A 25,377-nucleotide genomic window follows, 5' to 3' on the forward strand; every position below is an offset into this window, starting at 1 on the left:
TTTATTATAACTTTATGAATATATATATTTTTTACTTTTAGATTATCACAATTTTATGGCTTTCGTAGAGTTTTCTTTTATTGGTTTGACAGATAGAACCATCATTTTAGTTGCATTTATTGTATTTAGTTTACGTTTCTAAAGTCAACATGAATCGAAATCTTCGATAATATATTGTTTTCTTTTTGTTTTTTGCTAGGTAAATGTACGGTAACTCGTCCCTTATTCAGCGTTATATATTTAAATGATGTCGTGTACTATCATTGTCAGTTTTATGTCGTTGCGACTCCGGAATAGTTTTACTTGAGAGCCGTTTCAAGTCTCGACTGTCCACAATCCACACAAACATGAGCTGTCACCCACGCGGTGACGTCACGGGGGCGGTGTGCGTCTGAATCAGTGCGTGGCAGTGGGAGCCCACGGAGAAGACGGCATCTGTACGGGAAGAAACCATGTGGAATTTGAACGTTGTGTTCAATTCGGACGGTCTTGGATGTAGTTTCTGAAGTGAAAGTTCTGGCCGGGTGGAAACAGCTCGACGCGCGTGTGCACGGTAACGTCGGAAGCAAGTTTCCCCAGTGACGGACAGAGATATGGATCAGTCCATCGCGATTCAAGACTCTCTGGAGGAGACAGAATCCTGCATCATAGTATCCTTTTGACACTTTAGAATGGTGGAATGTCGCTACGTCAAGGTTGACAAACATGTTTTTAACTCCTATCCAACTGCGAGGTCGATATGATTGCTTCCAGACTAGCAGTGTGAGGTGTATTTAAGTGTTTAACCATCCAGATGTGTTTCCTAACAAAACTAATTCGTCTGCTGAACTCCGAGTTCTGAACTTGAACGTTCGGGTGTGACCTCAAAAATATGCAGTACCAGCCGCTCACCACCAGATGTCGACATTGTATTTTGTAAGCGTTGCGTACAGCCATTTTGTTATAATCAAAATACGAAGTTTTACTGTATTTTTATAATGACTTCTTATTTCAATTCAGTAATAAGATGAAAAGATCGTTTCATTTTTATTGAACAAATTTAATAATACTGTCTCTCTAAAGAGAGATATGTGATAAATACTCACAGTAACAATTTCAAATGTTGATATTATATTACCTACAAATGTATTTTATAGGTACACAAAGATTGTGTACTTTTTGAAAGCAAGGTCTGAGTCTCGCCACTTGACCTAGTAAAGAACGCACACAGAGAAACAGGTTCCAAATCCTAGTTCAGGCTACGGTCAATAGGGAAGCTGGTGTCAGCAAAGGTCGTGTGTGTAAAAACCTGTGGTCAAAACGAAACTTTTATACATTGTTAACTCAGAGATCAGCCATACCTGTGTAGTCTAAGTTGTGTTGCACAACTTTCACTGCCATTTCTTTTTCTTTATTTTCTTTATTTTTTTCTTTTTTTCTGGGATAATGTTAAAAAGCCTTCATTTTCATTAAGTATTCCATTAACGTGTACATTCTTTTTCTGCTTGTGTTGTGTTTTTTAATATGTTTATTTATTTATGTATTTGAATAGCTGCAATTACTGTATAGTGATACTTTCATTGTTCAGAGCAATGTAGCTGCTAGTCAGTGTTTTCATGGGCAATTTCCTCAATGAATCGGTAAACATGCTGTCCAGAGCAACATGGTTTTTGATGATGTCACGGAAAGCAGGCTACTGGGATTGGTGGAGTCATCGAAGGAATATGCGTGAGTATTCTATTATCCATCCTGTCAATTTGTCTTGAAGTGAAAAAATGATTATCCCCAAGAAAATCCTTTTCTTCACGTATCACATTGATTTTATAAGCATAATATCATTTTATATTCCCTCCATAGACTCTTTATTTATACTCATCGAAGGATGGCCATCACTGCTGAGGACGTCTGTCTTGAAGGCATCATTCCTATCTCTCTCGAGTTCATCATTGTGGAGGGTGAGCGACTTTAATATTAAACTATTGAATATCTCTCAAGCGCTGACAATAACACAGTTGTATATTTCAGTTTCCTCTCCTGAAGAACTTGCAGTTGTGGGTAAGTTTCTGCTACTGACCTCTTCACTATGTCATTAAAACTGATAATAACTGTTGTTATTGTTATTATTATGTCAAGGTGCCGACACCCGGGTGAGAATCACCTACCAAGAAGAAAGCATAGACCTCAAGCTTCCATTCGGCTCCCACTCAAGGCTTTTCCTCACGGAGGTGAACAGGGCTTGGAGCGGTGAGTGATGTTCGTTTTAATAGATGCAGAATCGGAAACCTGCTGAACCCTTTACAACTAGTGCGAGTTTTCAAGTTATTTCTTTCACTTAGCTGCTTTACTCAACACCTTTCAGCGCCCATGTTATGGAATCCTGCCAAGCAAGTTTGACTAAAACGAAACCCAGACTTAGAAATGTCCTTCTTTTATTTCGGCTTAATATTTAAACTTATCAAATGGATAATATTTTGTGACTTCTTTGCTTCTGGGGAAGAAATTTCCATATGCAAACATTTGGTAGCGTCATGTCAAAGTCACTGAAGACGAGCCAGTTGGGGGTGGAGACTCACATTCTGTGGTTTGTCTGTGACTGTCAGCATTTGCACGACTGATGGCATGAATATATTGTCAGAAGGATATGAGACTTCCTCTTCGACTCTCGTCTGCGCGTTACATTTTTACCTCCTATGATCATCGTGAATGGGTTAAAAGACTTTCTGCAAACAGTTGGGAGGAGTGTCACTTCAGTCACCGGCTCGCTACTTTACTTAAAATGAACGTGGACGTCTGAGATGGACTGTGTTTTGTTGGTATTTTAGCATGAGCCACGCAGGCTGTTGATACTACAAATTGAGTAATGGAAAATTTTAATGGGGTTGCACCTGTTGTGACAAGGAAGACTTTGAGAAATAATAAAGGTAAGCCAAATTAACTCGGTTATGACGCTTGGATGACTCTTGATCTACTCTTGTGTGCTTTGACCACTAGATGTGTGCAAGTCTCCTACTGAAGAACCCAAGTTCGAGTGGATCGGCAAGTACCAGAAAGCCTCAAAAGGACATGGAGTTGTCAAACAGGCCCTCGCGCCCCTCGGGACTACTCTCACTAAGCTCAACCAGCATCGTAAAACAGGTCTGTCGTTCTTTATGTATGTTTATCTTTCACCGCTGTCACAACAACAGGTTTGTTTGAATCAAGGCCAAACATTGAAAATAGAAGGCTATTTAACTGCGCTCACACCTCTTAATGAAACAGCTGGTGGTAACCCATTCCAGTCTTTTTAGTCACATGTGACTCTGCTTAGGTAGGACTCTTCATTTTAACTAGAAATTGGCAATGTCTTGAAAAAGAAATTTGACTCTTTTAACAGTAAATAAAAGGACTACCCTTGCTGAAGAATTTAAAATGAGCCATGAAACAGAATGATCCCCTTTTTTGCATGGGTAAAAATGTAAACACAAACTGACAATCCATTGAAGAATTCATAATAATATGAAACAATTCCCACGCATTCCTTTTTTTCCATCTATAACTGTGTGTCCGGTGATGCGGTTCCATTCAGATCTCTTCTCATTGTGCTGCCAGTGTGATCATATCTCATTTTTTAGTCAGTTTTTACTTGTTTTTGTTAGAGACGAAAATAGTTTTGAAATGAGTCTTCTTTTCTATTATTTAATTGAAAGTTATAGAGTAATTTCCATTACAGTGGCACAGCATCAAATGAAAAAAAAGGCCTGAATTAAAATGGGTCACACAGTACACTAGTAATGAGGCCAATAATGACCCTTGACCCCTGGGATGCCCCAACAATGGGTGTTCCATTGAAAGAACCCAGAGCAGCGGAGGATGGTGGTCTCATGGAATGTTGCACCATAAGAAAATGCAATGAATTCAGGTTTTCTGGAAGCAAAAACAAACAAACAAATAGATAAAACTTTATATATATAGCATTTAAAGACTTTCATGAGTTGTCTGTTGACTCCAAAATTAGACTGGAAGGCTATTTTTAACAGATTTGATCTGGCATCTGTGAAGCGCCAACATGCCCCTCTGCCGCAGGAAGGAAACTCCTCCCTCTGCCTGGTTAGCACGGGCAGCTCTGTTCTTCGACTCTGGACATTGCCCACATTCTCCAGAATGCTTGGGAGCCATCCCGTGAGATGCCCAGGGTGATGACAGACTCTGGTAATATCAGGTTTCCCCACAATATTGTCGTTTTAAAGTGTGAACGCAGCGCGCTGCTTCATTGTAGCCTGCTCTGATTCGTTAGCTTTATGGCTAAAGCTAGACCGGAAGTGAATTCGAACACTCTTGTGCATGCAGATAAACCAGATTATAATTTCTTATTTGGCATATGCGAACAATATTTATAGAGCTGAGTGCTGCAGTGTTCGATTATTAATGGCATTCAGTGGTGTCAGGGTCGCTATGCAGTAAAACACCTGTTGAGGTAGTCGGTATTACGTGGTGTACTAATGCCGAAACTAGTACTTCAGTATGCTTATTTTGCTTGTTTATTATGGCTATTATTTCTAGGATACTTCAGATTTGTTGCATTCTCTGGTAACTCGGTACGTTAATAAAGTCACTTTTGAATGGTTGCAACACAAGCTGTGACTACAACTTCGAACTAAGTGTTTATGATATGGTTGCAACTTTCTGTACCTTTGATAACGTGCTTAAAAGCTGTAAGTACGGCCCTTTAACGTACTATAAATACTATTGTAACCGTTAAGATGCCATTTATTAGCTTGGTTTTTGTCACATGTAACCGTCAATGCCAGTATTAAACACATTTACTGTGAGCATTTTGCATGTAAGTTTGCTGTATATAAACATATTCAAAATGACAAGCTGTCACTCCTGTATTGATGTGCTGTCTATGTTTCTGGAGTTGAAAATATCGACTTCTTTCCTTGCCATGGCCTTTTGCATTTTTTAAACCAAGGCTTTGTGAAAGACGTTGAACTGATAAAGCCCGCGCCTGTAATAAGGAAGTGCCTTAACAGATGATAGTGAGTGAAACCACGGAAACTGTGGAGTACTAGTTTGAAACTAAACCAGTCAGCCTTCATGCAACCTGCTGATGGTTGAATGCTGATCAGCTTTGGAGTGTTAAAGTATGTGCAGGAATGGAACTCCATCTCAGTCGTCGTTGAGTATTCGCTTGACAGTGAGCCACGGCTGGTGTTTCACATGTACCAAGAATATGAGAGATTTGGAAGGCAGCCTGAAGCAAAAAGGCAATGTTGAAACTGCTGTGGCAAAACGTTTAATTAACAGATACCAACTGAACACACAAATTATCAGTCACATGATTCAGAATTTTCTTATGTAATCATCATCTTTTACCGGGGGAAACATATCGTTCGTAGTGTGCTTGAGAGATCAAAAAGCCAACTTTATACATTAATTTACACTTAAATGTTTAATTGGAAACTTTATCACTTCTTGTTGTTGCTCTTTCTCACTTAAACTCAAGTTTTCTCAGACAAACTAAGTCTTGTCATAGTTGTCTGTTCCAGTCCTATTTGTATTTTATGTTGGTGATTAGTTTTATTTTTCTTCATTAATAGCACATTCCCTGGATTTGCCACAAAATATAAACATTTTCTGTCACCAAATATTTTTTATATATGTAATCTAAAGTGACATTTTAATTCAGTTGTGTCCATTTACAACAGTTGGTTTGATTTCAAAAGTCATATTCAACTTTGGTGAGCAAGTCCCAGTAGTTTGAGCACATTTGTGAGTTAATATCCTGGCCAAAGCAGCTGGCTCTAACTTTCAGAAGGGTATTCTGTATTCACTGCCAAACCGCCAGAGAGAAAAGGCCCTATTGGCTTCACTTAACAAGTCCAGCTCTTCTGAATTCAGAACACAGCAAAGGATGTTCTTTCCACCTCTAACTGAAATAACCTTTCAATCTTTTTTTTTTGATTATCCCTATTTCCAACTGATTTATTTCTGTAGTTTCTGTGTCCTTCAACACTGTGAGCTTCAACATTGTTAGCTGTTTTGTTATTCATCAACTTTTTTTTTTCCGAACAGAGAGATCGTCTGACAAAAGAGCGAGTTTAGATGAGGAGAAAACATCTGGCGCATATTCCACTCCAGAGAGGTGAGATACTGCCATTGACCATTATTCAGGGATATAGGAGACTTTACTACAAGTACTAAATCCTGGAATATATAATTGGCGTATTTTGAGCACAGTCTGAATCATAGTTTTTCTAGACATTAATTTGGGTTTTTTTCCCTCAGTCTACAAGCAAAAATAATATTTGCCAGTATTTGCCAGTTTATTATTATATCACACCAAGCAACTAAAATAGCAGTGATGCCATTTTTTACTCCATTGCTGAAAAAAATCCTCTTGTCTTGCATCAAGATTGTTTTGCAAACCGATTCCCCTTTGTGGCTTGACTTTTACTTCTTGCTCTTAAGCAAATTCAACCATAAAGGATTCTCAGTAAAAGACAGTCATTGGTGACATTTTTATGTAGTCTGTTTTATATGTACACATTTGTGCAGTATGGCAGACATTTAAGATCAAAATAAAGCTTCAGTTGGAACTCACATGTGCTCTCTACAGTGCTTTCTATATGAAAAATAAAAAAATATATATCAAGAATTCCCCTCCAAAAATCGAAAATGATTATTGAAATAAGCAACGCTGCTTGACTGACCCAGCGCAAATTGCTGTTATGTCTCACTGTTTGTTCTCTTTGACATCCTTTGTACAGCAGCAGTGGTCTGACATGAAAGAGCCCGGCTGAACCACTGTTGTTAGTTACAGCTAATGTGTAGAACCAACACTTTCAGTTACTAGTTTGATGCACAAATAAAGTGAGACAGCTTCTATTTGCCTTTTAGAAGACGTGAACGCATGTGTTTATAGTCAGCATGGAAACTGGTTTGTGTGGAACACAAAGCAAACCGGTGTTTACATCCAGCATTACTCATCTGTGTGCCGCTTGAATTGCAAAGAACCAATCAGCTTTGAGCGTCTACATTGTTGTGATAACTATGCCCAGTAAAATGAAAACGCTTGAGACTTTATATTCATCGCAGTCAACAGAAGGTTGTAAACAGTTTAACGGTGATTATTATTAAGAGGATTAGAGTCATGCACCTATGACTTTGTCACGTTTTACCGAAGGTCTTGAGGGAGCTATTTGTTCTCCAGACATGGCAGTACACCCAAAGTATACATCCAGAATTTGAACTTGCTTAAAGTGAAAGTGTGACTAATGTAACACACACACTGTACATTGCATCATCATGCAAACACAAAAACTTATTACCATGGCAGCATTCACAACAGATTATGTGGAATCAATATTGATATAGACATGTCATTTGCCAGTGTCAAATGAAGGGTTAAATCGAGTATTTAGCTGCAGTCCTCAATGTAAATTTGTTCAGTTCGACTGCTGATTTTATGAACTCTGCCACTGCAGGTTATTATAGCATGATAGTTTACCTATATGGGAAATATTTGTTTTGTTATATGAAGTGGGTTTTTTTGTATTGATGTATTTCTGGTGCTGAATATTTTTTTCATAATCATCATTTATTTTGCTTTTTTTCATTGTTAACCCTTCTACAACAGGAGTCCAATATTTTAATTGCAGTTTTTTGGAGAACACTTACTCCAGGTTGTCCGCTACTGAAGTAATTCATGTCCCAGTGGTCTTGTGCCTTCTACACTGCACTGCGCAGTGACTGTAATTTCACGCTCCTGTGATAAAATGTCTTTGTATTTTGGGAGTCTTGCAGTGACTCACTCACCTAACTGTTACATTTTCTCTTCTTGTGTGCAGTCAGAGCAACTTGAGTCGGGAGGGCAGGGATGACCTGGTGCGTTCCTCCAGTTATTCAACATCCAACAAAGCTCAGATATTGACCATGCCTCAGTTCGGCCTGCGAGATAACCTTATCAGGTGTGAGCTGCTCAAGAGTGAAGAACTTTACACCTACAGAGAAGACTTCAGGTACGATCATTGAACTGGCTGGTGCATTAATGTCAGCGATGACTGCTTCTCACCATTTTAAATTGATCTAAAAAGTTGAATTCCTTGTGAACTCACAGTTCTTGTTGGTTGTGTACCAAGAGTCTATTACACAATCACCCAAACAGTAGACCGTGGCCACAAATGCACAGTTTCAACATGTTCTCTGTGCTGTTCATCAGTGTGCAAAGAATTCTGTGTTATTCAATGAAAAGCAAATAGTTCTGTCCTAGAAAATGTAACTGTTGTTTGATTATCAAAATGCTTGGATAACATAATAGCTCAGGGCTAAATATCACCCGAGAATAAATGTGTCTGTCTTCCTTGAGACTGTTACTGTCTTCTTTTATCAACATTGTCCATTCAGTGTTGAAATTTAATTATTTCTTTCAATAAATACATTTTTTAAGCAAACCGCACTTTATCTGTTTTCCCAGATAAGGAGTCAGGCTGTTGACTTTTCAAATAGTAGTGTGGTCTTGAAATTCGTCTTTCTGGTTTGATGTGGTTACAAAACTTCTCAAACTTCCTTGACCACACTGCCACCTGCTGATTATTCTTGGGCACTTCAATGTTGTATCTTAAAAATATCAACTGATATACTAAACAATGGGTTATATATATATGTGTGTGTGTGTGTGTGTGTGTGTGTGTGTGTGTGTGTGTGTGTGTGTGTGTGTGTGTGTGTGTGTGTGTGTGTGTGTGTGTGTGTGTGTGTGTGTGTGTGTGTGTGTGTGTGTGTGTGTGTGTGTGTGTGTGTGTGTGTGTGTGTGTGTGTGTGTGTGTGACAACCCTTAATATTGTCATCTTAATTGTAGTTGTTAATGTTGTTAATGATGGTAGTACACCAATAAAAACAGCGGACTCGGTGGTGTAGCATTTGCTGTCTAGTCAATGAAGGAAAGTGTTAATAAAAGGAACTGTTTTTCTCAAGCAAAGTGCAAAGAGGAAGCAGTTCAGCCTTCCCAAATTTTTAACAGCTTGACTGATGCTGGCGTGGGAACAGATACTTCATGAAGCCAAAACGCCCCCTCGACTCTCATCCTCTAACATTTAAAGATTTTAAATGAAACAGTTCACTATTATGTACTATTTATAACATAATTCCAAGAGTATTACCACTCAGTCCAAATGCCCTCTATTTAAACTGACTTCTCAATTTACAAAGCGACAGTGGAAGGCTAAAGGTAAAATAATTTATGAAATACTTTTAGTCCAACCAGCTTATAATGTAACAAGTTCACTGTCTAATTGCCTCTCCTCTCCAATTCTCCCACAGCTTTTTCCTTGGCACCTACAATGTGAACGGTCAGACACCAAAAGAAAGCCTCAGTCCTTGGCTCAGCTACACATCCAAACCTCCAGACTTGTATTGCGTTGGGTATGTCTCACCCGGACACCAATGTCTGTGTTCAAATCTGCTGTTCATTCACTCGATTCTATCCCATTTTGCAGTTTCCAGGAACTTGATCTGAGCAAAGAGGCTTTCTTCTTTAACGACACACCTAAGGAGGTGGAGTGGTTGAAGGCTGTGACTGAAGCATTGCATCCGGATGCCAAGTATGCACTGGTGAGTGTTTTGGGTTTCAGTCATTTGTTTGTGATTCAGCTTCAGCTCAGGTTTATATTACATTACTTGTATGACTATGAATTAATTGTTATTTCTATCTCCTCTAGCAGATTGTAAACACCGTACATGCAAATGATATGATATTTCTATGACCATGAGAAGGACCTGTGTGAACAAAAGCTGTCATAAGTGCTGCCCCGGCTAAATTGAACACTTCCTCATAGTACCCAGCTGCAGCCTCCGTGTGATCATGACAAAGCTATTATTATTATAGTTTTGCATAATCTTTAGAGGACAGATTTTTCATTTCAGATGACTAGGCAATCTTCACTTGCTTAGAAATGAACTATTTAATGACTAAATAGGTCGTCCAGCTTCGTTTCGTGGACTTAAATGTTGAGCAATGTGATCTATGGTTTAAAATCAATCACAGAAGGGTTGGCCTGAACTATCGACATTTCTCAGTTTACCTTTCAGCTTGTGTAACTGTGATATACAGCCACTGATTAGCACCTGAACCCTGTTTTTTGGGTTACCATGTTCCAGCACTTTTTATTTTCATTTGACTCATGTTTGTTTCATCTCAGGTGAAACTGGTCCGGCTGGTGGGCATCATGCTACTATTCTATGTGAAGAATGAGCATGCCGAGTTCATCTCAGAAGTGGAGGCTGAGCATGTGGGAACTGGCATCATGGGAAGGATGGTGAGTTCTTGTGTCGCATATATTTTGGTTTATTACATAACCTACGATCAAATGTGATCAGAAAAAATATTTATGTTGTTAGACTTCAAGTTCATATGGTCTCCATCTTGCCTCGTGACTGACAGGGCAATAAAGGAGCTGTGGCCATCCGTTTCCGCTTCCATAATTCTGAGATCTGTGTAGTCAACTCTCATCTCGCTGCCCACATTGAAGAGTACGAGAGACGCAATCAAGACTACAAAGACATCTGCAGTCGTCTGCTGTTTCGCCAGCAAGATCCGACCCAGCCCCCTATTACCATTATGAAGCATGAGTATGAAGCCCATTGAAATATTGTCTACGTCTCAACATTTATTTTTTTGTTTCTACATTACCTGCCCGGCGCGTGTGTTGAAGCCTAATATGACTCTCCCTCCTTCACCAGTGTAGTATTATGGATTGGAGACCTGAACTACAGAATTTGTGACCTGCCTGTGGACAATGTGAAGGAGCTCATCAGCAAGAAGGATTTTGAAACACTGCACAGTTATGACCAGGTAGCACCGAGTCTCATGTTTCTTTTTTAGATGCAAAGCTGTGCTGTTGAGCTTTGGCTCAGCTGCTTCTTCTTCTTCTTCTTCTTCTCCACAGCTCAAGAGGCAGATCGATGAGGAGGCTGTGTTTGTAGGCTTTGTGGAGGGTGAGATTGATTTCCAGCCTACCTACAAGTACGACACCGGCTCTGACATGTGGGATACAAGGTAATTTTTTGAGATTGAGGTTGTGAAAATAATATATGTCTGGGTGGAGATTACAACTAACTCACGATTCCAGGATTGAGCAAAATGTTTCTGTAAATATTTGTCCTTGTTTGGTGTTTCCCATTAAAAATATTGGAAAGTGTTACAGCTTGTACAAGTTTTGGAAACAGCTGTTGAAGAAGATGTGTTTGGTATTGACACAAAATTATAGTGTAATTCAATTAGTTGAAGTTCAATGTCCATGTCTTTCCATTTAGTGAGAAATGCCGGGTGCCTGCGTGGTGCGACCGTATTCTTTGGAGAGGAAAGAATATCTCGCAGCAGCACTACCTGAGTCACATGGCACTGAAGACCAGTGACCACAAGCCAGTCAGTTCCCTGCTGGACATCGGAGTGAGGAGATGAAAGTCTGTGTTCACATTTCACCAGGCTCTCTGTAACCATTAGTTTCTGCCTACTGTGGTCAACATTTAGATTAAAAGAGTGAATGCTGAATCCTACAAGAAGACATTGGAAGATATCGTTCGTAATATTGACAAAATGGAGAACGAGTGTATTCCATCTGTAACTTTGGATAAACGAGAGGTGATATATATATATATATTTTTTTTTGACTAAAATGTGTACTGTTTTATTGAAAAAAAAACAACACTATATAATAATGAATTTGTTTTTCTTTTCTCTTCAGTTCCACTTTAATGATGTGAAGTATATGGAGCACCAAGCACAGAGATTATGCCTCTTCAATGACGGCCAGGTCCCATGCCAGTTTGAGTTCATTCAGAAGCCAAATGAAAGCACGTACTGCAAAGCTTGGCTCACTGCCAATCCCCAAAAAGGCTTCATTGCTCAGGGTGAGTGAAAAGAGAGGTTCTGTCTTATCACCATTTCTCAGAAAATACTTTCATTCTATCCCACAATATATTATACTCATTTTTCAGTGCATATATCTCGGTTAAACATCCCTGCTTTGGGTGTACATGATGTCTTTATAGGTGTTTCTGTGGTCATTGAGCTGGAGGTTTTTGTGAACCGCACAACTGCGCCCGAACTCAATTCAGGCAAGCAGCAGATCGAAGACATTCTAGTGCTTCACCTGGAGCGTGGAAAGGACTACTTCATCTCAGTGACAGGAAACTACCTGCCCAGCTGCTACGGCACATCCATCAGATCATTGTGTCAGCTCAGGGAGCCCATTCGAGAAATGCCACAGAAGACTCTACACAACATGGTGAGGCCTGCTAATTCCTCACAGTTGATCATTGAGTTTTGATCAAACTGCAACAATTCCTTCGACTTTCTCTGCAACAGCTCGAAACGGATGGGAGTGAAAAGTCAAGTGCTGAAAAACCTCTTGACATTCCGAAAGAGCTCTGGATGATGGTGGACCATTTGTTCAGAAATGCAGTGAAACAGGTCCGGAAATATAACTTAGTATTGTACTAAATTGTATCATAGTTTTGTTTGTTTGAAATAATAATTCCACATTTGGGTGGTCGTCATCATTTTTAATTCATAGGAGTCATCCTTTGTTTTTCAGGAAGACATATTTCAGCAACCTGGACTCCGTAGTGAATTTTCAGAGATTAGAGATTGCCTTGACACTGGCATGCCGGATTCTCTTCGTATCCTTTGAATTTCATGAAAGAAACCGAGCTAGATTTCTTTAAAGATTTCTTCTATATTCATTAAACTGGCAAAAAATAGCAAATTTAAAAGCTTTAAATTCCTGATGGACACGCACAGTTCCGAATTGTCCTTGACCTTTTGCTCCAGCTGGCAGCAACCATTCAGTTGCAGAGGCCTTGCTCCTCTTCTTGGACGCCCTCCCCGAGCCTGTGATTCCGTTCTCTTTTTACCAGCAGTCACTGGACTGCTGCTCAAGTCCTAGCCTGTGTGAGAAGGTAATTAAAAGTCCATTATAGTTTAACTCTGACACGCCTGGTGTGATCCGAGCAAGCCTGTTTGTAATGGTTTCCACGTCTCCTTTAAGGTTGTCTCCATGCTACCTCAGTGCCATCAAAACGTCTTCAACTATCTAGCTGCCTTTCTTCGTGAGCTGTTGAAGAATTCTTCAAGTAACAAGTTAGATATCAACATCCTGGGTAAGATGGTGATGAATATGGTGTTGCAGACTGTTGTTGGATACAGAATTCTATCACTTCGTTGGCTCGCCTTGTCCACCGTCACCTATGATCTTGACTGAAGAAACTGGATTTTATGAATCATTTTATGTTTTTGTTATTATAGTTTTTTTACTCAAAAGTAGAACGGAAACAAAATATCAATGTATCATTAATAGTCCATTATTGAGCGCTGGCTGCTAATTAATTAAATTCTATTAAAACTTCTTTGTCAAAATAGACAAGTTAAGTACGTATGAAATATTTTCTTCCACACAGCCACCATCTTCGCCTCCTTGCTGCTGAGATCACCAACAAAGCAAGACCTTGCAGAGAAGAGGAAAGCGAGGGAGTTCTTCCATCACTTCTTGATCACCAGCTCCACCACCCCATAGATCACCTTCACAAGAACACTAACTGAACTACATGGTGGAGTTGTTTTTTTTGTTTGTTTTTGTTTTTTAAGAGTAAAATAATGCAGTTTTTAAATTGTACGTTGTTATATCTGAAATATTTCAATGTTTGTGACTGGTCAATGCACAGTTTATATTTCATGAAGCATCTTGAGAAATTTCAATATATGTATATTTTATTTAAAAAGTCATTTGTATTTTGATGTTATCTAAATAGCATGTGGTTTTTTATATACATATATATAAAGATCCTGCAAACAACGTATGGGTGTGGTGCTATTTATTGCGACTGCTTTCCGTTTTGTCTAAATGTAACTGAAATATTCCAAAATGTACATCAAGAAATGTATACGGCGATGGTTATTATAATTTCCCATAATCCACCGGGGTTGCTCTGACGTATAGTGTTCTAGGCAGCAAGGGAGGGGACAGACGGAGTGTGCTGAACATCCAAAAAGCACAAGAATAAGAACGGTAAAATTGTCATGTATTTGGCTATTGATTTCGTGCAGCTGTATTTTTGCGCGTATTACATTTCTCGTCAATTTATCGGTTACTATAAAAATGCTAAGCTACATGCTACATTTTTGATCGCAAAGCTATTCAAAATAAGTTGCTTGATATGGCTAACGCTAACCAGCTAAATCTAAATGTAGCAATTAATATGAATATTTCCATCGAATCGTCAAGACAACGTTGGGGATATTGTTTCGTTGCCATTGCATATATTTGCAAGTTTGAGCTCGAGTATTTGGGATATTACACCGTAACGTAATGGGCAGTAATGTGTGATTTCGAGTAGCGAATCGATGAGATGTTAGCTCCAACATGTTAGCAGATGTCAGCTCACGACATACTTACTTTGACTGGATATTAGTTCCGAAATTATCGACAATTTTGCTTTTCTCCGACACAATGAAGACTCGTTTGCTTTTACATTCGAGCTATTCGTTTCGTTGGCGATGAATGTCGAGTGTCACAATCGTGACTTGAGTGTCAGCTAGAAGGTTTTATGTCAGTACTCGGTTCACTTTGTCCAAGTTCAGGGTATCGGCGTGTCTGTCAGCCGGAGAGTTCCAGAGGGCGATGATGTAATGCATTATCTTCAGTCACGCAAGGTGCTTCCTTTTGGTATTTATTGTAAGGTGATCAGGATTTAAGTGGAGGACTATTGTGTTGACCCACGCTACTTTTTAAAAATCCATATTAGAGGATGGTTTCAAATGTATTATACAAACCTGTGGCTTCATACCTTAAATGTGAGACCCTTACATTACTATATACATTGCTCTATGAATGTGGTAATAGTCAATTCTTATTATAATTGTTCTTATTATTTTTATTTTACTACTCAGTTTCCACCAACCAGTGAGTGTGCAGTCCAGCTCACTGGGGAAGGAGTGGCACCAGGGACCATGAGTGGGAATGGCCCTCATACGGAGGCGTCCATGTACTTTGAAGTTGAGGTGGAACGGCTGGAGCGGGAGGAGGAAGAAGAAGATGACGATAAACTCCACTATGACAAAGATGAGAACATCAATGAGCCGTCATCTTCCACCAGTCGTGTGTACGACCGCACCACAGTGCTCATTGAGCGAGACCCCATCCGTTTGGACGAGGAAGGTGAAGAAGAAGGTCACTGTGGAGGTGATGATGATGGAGTCAACTTTTTAACTGAGGTGGAAGGAGATGAAGAGGATGGGTCTTTCATGGCGGATCCTGACGCAATGTCTCAGGGTTACGTGCACCACACCATTTCTCCAGACCAGATCCAGTTCACCATCAATCCAGGGTCTACGCCGATGCCACGCAACATAGAGGGGGCTACACTGACCCTTCATTCTGAGTGTCCAGAGACCAAACAAAGGGAGGTAAGAGGAGTCCATATTTTAAGACTTGTTTATTGTGGAAACATGCCAAGGATGATGTGCAGCTTTCGCCAGAGTACAGTATTAGTTGAGCTGTACAGGTCACCCAGATGGATCAAAGTGGCTGTTTGATTGATGAAAATATGAGACTGTTGATGGTGTTGGCTGGTGTTCATTGTGCAAAGCTGTTCTCGTTTCAAAATCCAACTTCCTTCTGTTCTACCTAACCTTTATTGTGTAACGTCAAATGCAGAGTCACCGCACAGTAAAACAGTAAAACAATATAGACTGTTTTGAGAACACACAAGCTTGAAATGTAAGTTGGTGAGTGAGTCATATCTGTCCATTTGCTTCAGCAGTGTGTGACTACAATGAGATGTGGTGAATTGAATGTTAACTGAGGTTTGCAGTGTTTGGTTTTCCAATTCAGGTTGCATTATGGGAGTTCATCTTGCACATTTTTGTGATGAGCCCATGAAAAATATGCCCCAAACATTAACTTGTGACTCTTGATTTGACAAAAAAATGACAAAAATGGTCTGTGGCAACACATATAACGTGTAACTACTTTATAAAGAGTACATTTCCATGTGCTCAGTATTCAGTCATCTGAACTATAAGTTGTTGTCTTTCAAAATATTGCATTCTATCAATGCCTGCATGTTATTGTGGGGATTAGATTAGATACATGCAGCCTTTTTAAGATGTTAGCTATGGATGAAGTTCAGAAATGAAGGCCCATATTGTGCTCACGTGATGCATGTTAAATATAGAGCTGAATGTGGGCATTAACTTGCTGGTTACGAAAACAACGTCCAGCTTCAAGATGAATTCATGATACACAATGCAATGTTCCAAACGTGCATCATGCAGACAATATTATTAGACTCATCTCATCAAACCAATGAACCGGATGTTTTATTTGTATTAAAGCACTCAATGCACTGTGTTGCTAACATCACAGACTGTTCTGTGGGTTTCATTTTGGAATTTAATTGTGGTTGAGTGTGATGGTGAGTGAGAAAGAGAGAGTGGGCCTGAGACCCGTCCACAGGAAGAAGTCGGTAGTATCTGCATATGATCTGTGTCGTAGTGTGGCGTGATGTTTGTGGCTGTGTGTTAGCTAGCTCAGAATTCGCTGAAAATGAAACTATGTGAGCAGTTTCTATGAGGATAAATAAAGATGGCTCAAGATTCTTGTATACTATTAAATTCAATTTCTTCTTGAATTCTGGTTTGGAAATAAAAGTTTGCTTCAAAGTCACTTGTGTTTTGTGTGTTTGGCTTCTCTGCTGAGAAGGATTTGACAAAGTGTCGTCTGTGATACTATCAAGAGCATGTTTCTGTATTGTTATTGATGATGATTTGCTGATGGGGAAATAGACAGAAAGGTATTGTGCTTATGTTATGTATCTGTTGTTGTGGTTTGGCCATTTCTTTTGAATGAGGACATAGTGAGGTGCCGCTAGCAGCTGTAACTATCAGCTTTGGGAAACCTTGGTTGTTTAAAAAGGTCTCGGCTTTCAAACATGTTGAACTTGTTTGCCACCTTACTACAACAGACCATGTTTACATTCATGGCCTTTGTTTTTTGAAATGTAGACCTGAATAAATGTCTAGACAGATTTATTTTATGACTCCTGTAAGGGTGCAGAATGGTAGCCATGGATTTAGAATTTTAAATGATGTATTTTGTGAGAGCATTGCCCAAAGGTTTTTGTTGCATATAGAGTGAAAGGAACAAGAGAGAAGTGTTCAAACATTCTTCATGGTATGTGAGTCATCATAAACTGATGGTTATATCCCCTTTTCATTGAGCTATAGTCCACAAAAGGTCTTGTGGGTAGCAATGAGACTTGGAGGTATTCAGTATCTAGCTGTAAAGCCTGATCATACCGTTGTAAACGTTGTCCGCGTGTGTAGGTTGTTTGTTAATGTTGAGTGATGTTTGTTAGGTTAGCATTCCCTGAGTCATGCTGTGTTATTTTATCGCTCTGTGTTTTTATACAAGAGTAAGTTTAAAACTTTGTAAATGTTTTTTCAACGCGAGTCAGTGAGGAATTGTGAGAAGAAAATGCCAAAACATCTTTTGTAAAAGATTTATGGGGAGAAGTGCGAGTGAAAACATCGAAGGCAAAGAGGAAAGTTGCAAAATAGGTCGGTCAGTAACTGAAAACAAAAGTAACTGAGGATTTAGAACTGCAACATTGTCTCCAGCAGAGGGACGTTTATGTTTTTATTTTTAGCTCACTTGTCTTTTACCTTCATTTTAATTTGAGCTAAGTGATGAAGTAAGCAGCAAATACGTTAAAATTGACAGACAATGGTTTGCCATTTGCGTAGCTTGTTCATGTCGCCTTGGTAATGTTGCTCTACGTCGTCGTCCAAATCGATGTCTCATTGCAGCACATGCATTTCGAACTTATCCTTATTCTAAATAGGTTTGCTAGGACATTTTATTGAATCATTCAGGCAGGCAGATAATCCATGAATCTAAAGATATTTCTGGTCAAATATGCTTTCCAATAATGCTGAGATTTATGCAGGGTTTTTATAAATAAATCTCCCTGCTTAAGGGAACTCTCTAATAAAGTAAAAGCAGTCGTAAGTGGGGATTCAACCTAGGGCAAGCTTCATCTTGCCCATTTGCTCGGATAGAATGGACTCCTCCAGAGATAAATGACCTGCTTTTATGCACATCACTCCGGGGCTCTTGTTTAGACAGACTGCTGCTCTTTGATGGAGATTTGTCCACCACTGCATAAAGAGATGTGTGTTGCACATGGTTTTTGTGGTCCCTGCTGCTCTAAATGTTGTTAGTCTTTGTGCTGATGGGGGGCTGAGTCACTGAGTTCAAGTCGTCTCCGAAAGGTTATGCTAAAGCAGAGTGTTGGCTGCTGAATCATTTGCTTGGCTGAAATAGTGAAAGCAAAAGGGGTTTATTCGATTTCAGAATTATGTTTGATCCTCGAACAGACTCTCACTTTCCTCGCCGTCTTGTCTGTGCTTGATGTCTGTGAAACAGGTGAAGCGCTACCAGTGCATGTTTGAAGGATGCACGAGGACGTACAGCACTGCAGGAAACCTGCGAACGCACCAGAAGACCCACAGAGGAGAATACACCTTTGTTTGTAATCAGCAAGGCTGTGGAAAGGCTTTTCTTACCTCCTACAGCCTCAAAATCCACGTCCGCGTCCACACCAAGGAAAAGCCCTTCGAGTGTGACGTGCAGGGCTGCGAGAAGGCCTTCAATACACTGTACAGGTGAGCAGCATTTCATCCGGCATCTCTTTCCTCCAGAGTCCATCACTGTTTCATCAAATGCTTTGGATTGTTTGTCCAGACTAAAAGCACACCAGAGAATTCACACGGGCAAAACATTCAACTGTGAGTCTGAGGGTTGTACCAAGTACTTCACCACACTCAGCGATCTGAGGAAGCACATTCGCACTCACACTGGAGAGAAACCATTCCGGTGAGAAGCTTTTGTTTTTCTGTCATGATCGATAACAGTAGCATTCATCTTGTTGTGTTTTCCTTTATTTTTACCTGCTTTTTATGTCATCGCATAAGGTGCGACCATGATGGGTGTGGTAAAGCGTTTGCTGCAAGTCATCACTTGAAAACCCACGTACGGACCCACACAGGTATTTGAAAAGCCAACCGTCTGTAACTTTTGTCATTGACAATCGGACAATGTAGACATTTTCCGAACAGAATTCTGTGTTCTGACTGCTTTTTTTTTTTTTAACATCTAGGCGAGAAGCCTTTCAACTGTCCAAGTGATGGCTGCGAGAAGACGTTCAGCAGCCAGTACAGCCTGAAGAGTCACATCCGAGGCCACGACAAGGGGCAGCCCTTCAGCGTCACTCTCAGCCACCCGCTGTCTGAAGTGAGTCACAGTCCCGCGGTCTCTCAACACTTTCCCCGCTTCTCCTGGGAGAACGTTCCTCTCTCAAAGCCTCTGAGCGTGTTCTTTGCAGTGTCAACAAGAATTTGACTTTGAGAGCCAGAGCTGTCATTCTTGCATTACATCTGCTTCTGTTTATATCATAAAGCCATATACCTGAACCTGTCTATTTTTTAAGTTTGTTGTTAATTTTTTTTTTCTTGCTGCAGGATGCTAACCATTCCCTGTGCCTCAGTGATCTCAGCCTCATCTCCACTGACTCTGAACTTCGGGAGAACGTTAATAATGTGAGTCAAACCTATTCTGAGTGATTTTTTTTATATATATATATATATATAATGAAGTTCATTTTTTTTAATGACTAACTCAGGCACAGAATTTGGACCTCAACAACGTGACACCTGTGAGGTTCTTTGAGCTCATGTTCCAGAGTCCAGACAACAGCATCAGCCAGGACGAGGCTAATCACCAAGGTAGTAGAAAGTTTTCACCACAATAAATGAATTGATTATTTTTAGTCAAATGAAATAGATGTTGATTTATGTACCGACACCAAATCTGGCTTATAAAATGTAAATGATTTTCTCGATGATTTGTTTGTAACTTTTTGATGGATGTTCATAACACAGTGATTCACTAAGGAACTTGTGTCCTGCGTTGTCGTGCGTTTTCAGTGACAACCACGTTTTTGTTAAAAATAGAGCTTTAAAAAATACCTTGATCAAGCCTCAAAACATTTTTCCACCGAAACACAGATTTTTCACACTTAAATCCTTCCACTTCTTCAGCAGCAGTGATTGACGCGCCATCTCACCCCCGGAACGGCTGCTCCTCTCACGCCTCCGGCCCAGCTCCAGTTACTGTTGCAAGCACTTCTGAACAACCTCCAGCTTTCGTGCCTCCGACAGCACCCCAGCAGATCTCGGACCTGCCTGCTCCAGCCCCTGTCCAAACCACCAACCAACCTCAACATTTCATGTCAATGCCATCCACTTTTATTCAGCCGGAAGGTGCTCCACAGCCCACTCCTCTGCCACCACCCATCTCCGCTCCTCCTCCTTCAGCTGCACCCGCACTGACCCCTGCGCCGACAGGAATCACCACCACCACTGCTGCTGTGGCTGTAACCACGGATGCTATGGCAAATGCTGCACAAGCTGTGCCTTTGGTCAACAACACTGTTGCCATTTCCGGGACCGGGCTGACGCCGGCTCCAGCCACGATCACTATAGCCCCACCCCAGAGTCTGCTGCAGCCCAGCCTTGTCATGTCGGACCAGAATCTTCAGTGGATCCTCAGCAGCGCTGCTAACAGCCAGCAAAGTCAAGATCAAGCGGTAGGTTTTGTTTTTGTGTGTTTTTTTTTTTTAATTCTGGTTTAAGTCTGGTTTATTTATTTTTATTATTACACATCATGAATTTTATGACCACAGCCTGTTATAAACCATGGATGACAAAGTAGTTTGAAGTTATTTCTCCTTTCATTTTGACAGCCTCATCAAGGAGCTCCAAAAGTGGAAAAGGTTTACTTCACTACAGCCATTCCAATGGGAGCAAATCCTGGTGAGAAACGGTTTGAATTATCGTCTGACTGATATGGCCAGTAACCAGAAAATTATCATTCCTGGATGTCCTCTTTGATGAAGGGTTTTTAATGTACACATTAAATATGCTAAATCATGAAAACATTAAGACACAAAGACGACTTGAGGCAGCACATCATCTCTTTATTTCATGTTTAATGCAGCCTAACCTCTCTGTAGGAGAGCTGGGCAGAAACATTTCTGAAGGAGCCACTTTATAAAAAATAACTGTGGTGAGGGGCCATCATACCGAAAGACAGAGCAGTGTTAAATTTAACGTAAATTTTGAATAAATAAAATATGGGAAAAATGGGGAAAATTGTAATTACCCCATGACACTGTGGTTAACATGTTTTTTCCTAATATGAGTATATATATATATATATATATATATATATTGTAAGGTCATTTAAGTGGTATAAAGTATTTTTTCAATATCTTTTATGCATTTGTTTTGAGGGAAAATAAATACCTTAAAATACAGTCTTGTTTAAAATATTAATGTACTTGCTGTAATTTATTTTTTCTTGTGGTCTGAACCCTGCGGCTTACACAACCACGCGGCAGGTATAGGGATATTTACAGAGCGTTGTGCTGCCGAAATACTGAGCCTTGTCACACCAAACTGATGAAATCACAGGCGTTTCATTTACCTTAAAGCGCTCAAGATGCGCTGTTTTTGCCCGCGTGTCCTCAGCTCCGTCCACAGAGCCGATCTCCTGGAGGACTGGAGACGAGACGTGGCAGCTGAGACCGGCGGTGGTGTCGGAACTTTGGACATACGGGCGAAACACCATATCATGAGCACTTTAATGTAAATAAAAGACGTGAGGAGTTCATGATTCACGTTCAGAAAATTGCTGGGTTTGTTTCATGAGTCAGTCTCGATGCAGAACCCTGTTTTCAAAACTAGTTTAGAAGTGATCCTCATGCATTTAAAAGCCGGTTGCACCACTAACCTGCAGCTAATGTTCCGATTCGCTCGATAGTCCAGAATTTACGGTAGTCGACAACCTGCTGAATTTGTGTTCCAGGCAACTCTGTGCAGCAGATCGGGCTCAGCCTGCCAGTCATCATCATCAAACAGGAGGAGTCCTGCCAGTGCCAGTGTGCCTGCAGGGACTCAGGGAAAGACAAGAGTTCTAAGAGTGCCTCCTCTGTTAGCTCCACGCATCAGCCCCCTCCACCAGAAGCTCCTCCACCTCCACCACAACCCACAGAGCCTCAATATCCTCCCAACACCTCATCTTCCTCATGCTGCCTCCCGGAGTCTTCCTCTGAAGCCGGTGAAGCGAGGCTGGAGGCCCCGCCTGCCTCCTCGGTTGAGACTTTCTCAAGAATAGAGAGCAACACCTCCAACAACCCTGCCTCCCTCGCCAACATGGACGTGTCCGACTTCTTCTCCCTGCAGAGCCCCGAAACAGCCCTGGTCCTCGTCCCCGAGGACTTCAGCATGTCCACCGATGGCAATCCCTAGAGCTGCCTTCTGAGCTGCGCGTGGAGTCATGTGATCGTCTGTTGCCGCAAGCCCACCCACACCTCCAGTCAGTAACTCCTCATCCTCGCATTTGAAGTTATGTTCAGTTTCTGGTGGAAACACTTGATATGAATTTGTTTGCTGGTTAGTCTCAGTGGTTCTATGGAAGCATGAACAAGCTTAATGCTAACTACCACATTAAAAGTGAAGGGGAACAGAACACATTCTTAGCTCAGAAAGTTGAGAACTTGTAGTGCACGACAGAAAGAAGCCAGTGATTTAAGTGTCAAGAAAGTTATTGTTTTTTAAGGTGTCACACTTGAAATATTTGGTTACAACAGGATGTGTTCAAATAAAAAACATATATATATATATATTTTACATATTTACTGCAAATTTGAAGTCTTTCTGAAAAAAAAATAACTGAATAGACAAGCAACCAAATAATAACTGGATAATTCATTTTTATTTGTGAAATTGTGTGGTGTTTTAGGCCTAAAAAAAAGAAATACCCCTCACATACTATTGCTTTTATAGTCTGCTCTCCTCTGAGAACTTCAACAGAAAAGTAGGATTTATCCCACTTTTCGTTTGGCCTTATATCGGTTGAGTTAAAATGGCACCTGCAAGAGGTTCAATTGGAATCATGGTATCGTTGTACTGTATTGCAGAAGCTGAAAGAACGCTGGCGACCAGAATGCACTGTAGCTGCCGCTGAAATTTAAGCAAGGTTTCCTCTTGACGCGGCTGTTAGACGTTTAAGTTTCCTGATCTCATCTGCCTGAAAGATCCAAGCAAATCAAATAATCCTGTAACTTAAAACTAATTTAAAAATGTACATTCTTTATTTATATATATGATTCATTTCTGGTTATGGTGTTTTAATGAGAGAAGAGAATAGTTTATTAATTTATTCTGATTTTTATTTACTTGTTACTGAATCTTTTGCTTTTCAACTGGGTCTTGTTTAAAAAAAAAAAAAAAAAAAAAAGAAGTTCGGCTGGGAGAAGATTCTGCAGAAATGTGTGCTGTTTCGTTCACATTACCAGAATAAAAGTGAATTGACAGTTGAAATTGAGAAAGCGGTGACCGGGCCTGGTAATGTGAAATGGGAACTGCCGTCATCATCCCATGTGTTTTAGGGTTGTGACCCTCTCAGGGACGCATCAAGTCACGACTGATCCCAGATGTTTGAATTTTGTTACTGGTATGGCTCCCCCCCCACCCCTCCCTCACCTCTCACTCGCAGTAGCCCTTCGTTTTTGCTGCACTCTTCCCTCTTTATTGCACACGCAAGAACTCTTCAGCTGAGGTGCAGCACCACTACAGATTTGTTTTGTACACAACTGCTGTAAAGTAGCATTTACCCAGACGGTGTCCTGGCGACCGTGTAAATACAGTACATTTCAGTGTAGAGTATTCTAGAATTTGTATTTTTGTATAGAATTTTTTGCAGAGTTTGGAGCTTATGTGTACTCCCTGTTGTTGCGTTTATGCAGTTTATCGTTGTGTTTTGACCAGCAGCTAGATTTCTTTACTGACCCCAGAATATAATATCTATAAATATATAAATATATTTAATCAATAGTTTCACAGTATTCCTTCACATGGGACACAATGCAATGACAGAAGAGGGACATGTATGTGAGTTACTTGGCCTTACAGTTCAACTTTTCATTTTCATTGATGCAGATTGTTTGTTAAAAATGCAGCAACGCTGAAGATTTATTTAATTGTGAGGGGTAAGATTTTGACACTTGTGGACAGGCTGGGTGACGATTATTGTTCAAATGTATGATGGCTTTATAGTTTTATGACAACAAATGGACATTGTCACAGTTATTCAACCTGTGAACTTAGGCTTGTGGACAACTAATAGTAGAAAAGAGTTATAAAAATGTGGGACATCAGTTTTTCAAGCACCATATTGACGGCATTATTTTTCTTTTTCTTATTTTTTTTTTCCCCAAGTACAGCTGAAACCCAAAATAACTGCTGGTAGAACGTTCATGAAATATAAAGTTGCCGGTCACCTCTTCACCCAGCCTGGCCGAGAGTGCAGTTATGGTTGACTAACAAAGCTGTCATTGAACATTCCAGTTCTACATCTTGAAGTTAGCATCAGTGAAACAGGCAACTTCATACTGTCAACCACTTGTGAACTATGCAACTGGCATTCAGAAGGGTCCAAAAGAAATGAAAATGTTTGCTTTATATGCAGAGGTTTAGTGGCAATGGTAGCCTTTCCAATGCATCCGTGACGTGCATGCTTTTTAATATTCACCTCAGCTCTATTTCACATTTGAAGTGGTGTAAAGTGTTTGTTCTTTTTGTACCTGCCGTCTTTGCCTCTGAGGTAACTGGTTTTAAACCAACTGGATTTATTTCAATGAACGCGTTTGTTATTGATTCTGTTTTAAGAATTACTTTGGTCAAGTGTACGCAGCTTTTTTTTTTTTTTCTTCTCTCCTTCTTCCTCACTTTTCCCCCTCGACGTGTTTGTTCTGGGCTCACTCCGTTGTACGTAATCTCACCGCTTGTGGTTGATTTTTGATTCGGCTTTTGATGACGTGCAAGCTGCCGAGATGTGTCGTGATTTTTTTTTGTTTTTTTCCTTCGGGATCTGGTTCAATGAAGGAGACGTTAATTTGGAAGCAGACCATGCTTCCAAAAAGATGTCAAGTCACCCAAAGAGCGAGGAATTTTGTGGGTTTTTTTTTTTAAGAATGTGTAAGTTTGCCTGTTTTTTTTTTCGTATCAAGTAATATAAGAAATACTTTCCGAAGAGCAATATAATACTAATAAAAACTTATACTTGTCACTGAAACGTTTCTGGTGCTCAATCAAGAGTGGAAAAATGCATTTTATTAAAGGATTAAAATTATTTCTTTGGAGAGGTCACATCCTGTAGAGATTTCTTCTGTAAAACAAGAGTGGAAGAGGTTGGAGATTTTAAGCAGATGGTTTAGAGACGTAGCTCACCGTCAGAAATG

The 25,377-nt window shown here is 40.2% G+C and overlaps 2 protein-coding genes across 6 annotated transcripts; both read left to right on the forward strand.

The window, feature by feature from the left end:
* The first annotated feature begins 397 nt into the window (after nucleotides 1-397).
* On the forward strand, nucleotides 398-13,808 carry inpp5b (inositol polyphosphate-5-phosphatase B). Of its 3 annotated transcripts, XM_053880665.1 has the most exons (23): nucleotides 398-650; nucleotides 1,628-1,707; nucleotides 1,837-1,934; nucleotides 2,005-2,034; nucleotides 2,113-2,223; nucleotides 2,971-3,114; nucleotides 6,034-6,103; nucleotides 7,809-7,979; nucleotides 9,277-9,378; nucleotides 9,453-9,567; nucleotides 10,155-10,271; nucleotides 10,397-10,584; nucleotides 10,696-10,807; nucleotides 10,902-11,011; nucleotides 11,269-11,404; nucleotides 11,486-11,596; nucleotides 11,700-11,865; nucleotides 12,007-12,242; nucleotides 12,323-12,427; nucleotides 12,552-12,636; nucleotides 12,788-12,915; nucleotides 13,005-13,116; nucleotides 13,414-13,808. In XM_053880665.1, the coding sequence occupies exons 1-23, from the start codon at nucleotides 594-596 to the stop codon at nucleotides 13,527-13,529; spliced, it is 2,700 nt and encodes an 899-aa protein (XP_053736640.1). In that variant the 5' UTR covers nucleotides 398-593; the 3' UTR covers nucleotides 13,530-13,808. The 3 variants fall into 3 exon arrangements, with proteins under 3 accessions (XP_053736640.1, XP_053736641.1, XP_053736642.1); XM_053880666.1 differs by lacking the exons at nucleotides 398-650; nucleotides 1,628-1,707; nucleotides 1,837-1,934; nucleotides 2,005-2,034; nucleotides 2,113-2,223 and adding an exon at nucleotides 2,243-2,900; XM_053880667.1 differs by lacking the exons at nucleotides 398-650; nucleotides 1,628-1,707; nucleotides 1,837-1,934; ... (1 more) ...; nucleotides 2,113-2,223; nucleotides 2,971-3,114 and adding an exon at nucleotides 3,607-4,167.
* An 85-nt stretch (nucleotides 13,809-13,893) lies between these two features.
* mtf1 (metal-regulatory transcription factor 1) lies at nucleotides 13,894-25,266 on the forward strand. 3 transcript variants are annotated; one of them, XM_053880670.1, is made up of 11 exons: nucleotides 13,894-14,021; nucleotides 14,903-15,418; nucleotides 18,441-18,679; nucleotides 18,759-18,890; nucleotides 18,989-19,062; nucleotides 19,174-19,307; nucleotides 19,535-19,612; nucleotides 19,696-19,798; nucleotides 20,114-20,661; nucleotides 20,818-20,887; nucleotides 21,942-25,264. In XM_053880670.1, exons 2-11 carry the CDS (start codon nucleotides 14,963-14,965, stop codon nucleotides 22,382-22,384), a joined length of 2,277 nt encoding a protein of 758 aa, XP_053736645.1. In that variant the 5' UTR covers nucleotides 13,894-14,021; nucleotides 14,903-14,962; the 3' UTR covers nucleotides 22,385-25,264. The 3 variants fall into 3 exon arrangements, with proteins under 3 accessions (XP_053736645.1, XP_053736644.1, XP_053736643.1); XM_053880669.1 differs by lacking the exon at nucleotides 13,894-14,021 and adding an exon at nucleotides 14,061-14,665 and having other exon boundaries at nucleotides 20,117-20,661; nucleotides 21,942-25,266; XM_053880668.1 differs by lacking the exon at nucleotides 13,894-14,021 and adding an exon at nucleotides 14,062-14,665 and having other exon boundaries at nucleotides 21,942-25,265.
* Nucleotides 25,267-25,377: the final 111 nt, after the last annotated feature.

Source organism: Synchiropus splendidus, chromosome 12 (genome assembly GCF_027744825.2).
Source record: "Synchiropus splendidus isolate RoL2022-P1 chromosome 12, RoL_Sspl_1.0, whole genome shotgun sequence".
Lineage (NCBI taxonomy): Eukaryota > Metazoa > Chordata > Actinopteri > Syngnathiformes > Callionymidae > Synchiropus > Synchiropus splendidus.

Coding starts and splice junctions, on each gene's coding strand:
- inpp5b (XM_053880665.1), top strand. CDS start 594: ATGGATCAGTCCATCGCGATTCAAGACTCTCTGGAGGAGACAGAATCC. Junction 2,224..2,970: donor GGTGAACAGGGCTTGGAGCG/GTGAGTGATGTT, acceptor TTTGACCACTAG/ATGTGTGCAAGTCTCCTACT. Junction 12,428..12,551: donor TCAGAAATGCAGTGAAACAG/GTCCGGAAATAT, acceptor TTTGTTTTTCAG/GAAGACATATTTCAGCAACC.
- mtf1 (XM_053880668.1), top strand. CDS start 14,642: ATGCATTATCTTCAGTCACGCAAG. Junction 18,680..18,758: donor GCCTTCAATACACTGTACAG/GTGAGCAGCATT, acceptor TTGTTTGTCCAG/ACTAAAAGCACACCAGAGAA. Junction 18,891..18,988: donor ACTGGAGAGAAACCATTCCG/GTGAGAAGCTTT, acceptor TCATCGCATAAG/GTGCGACCATGATGGGTGTG.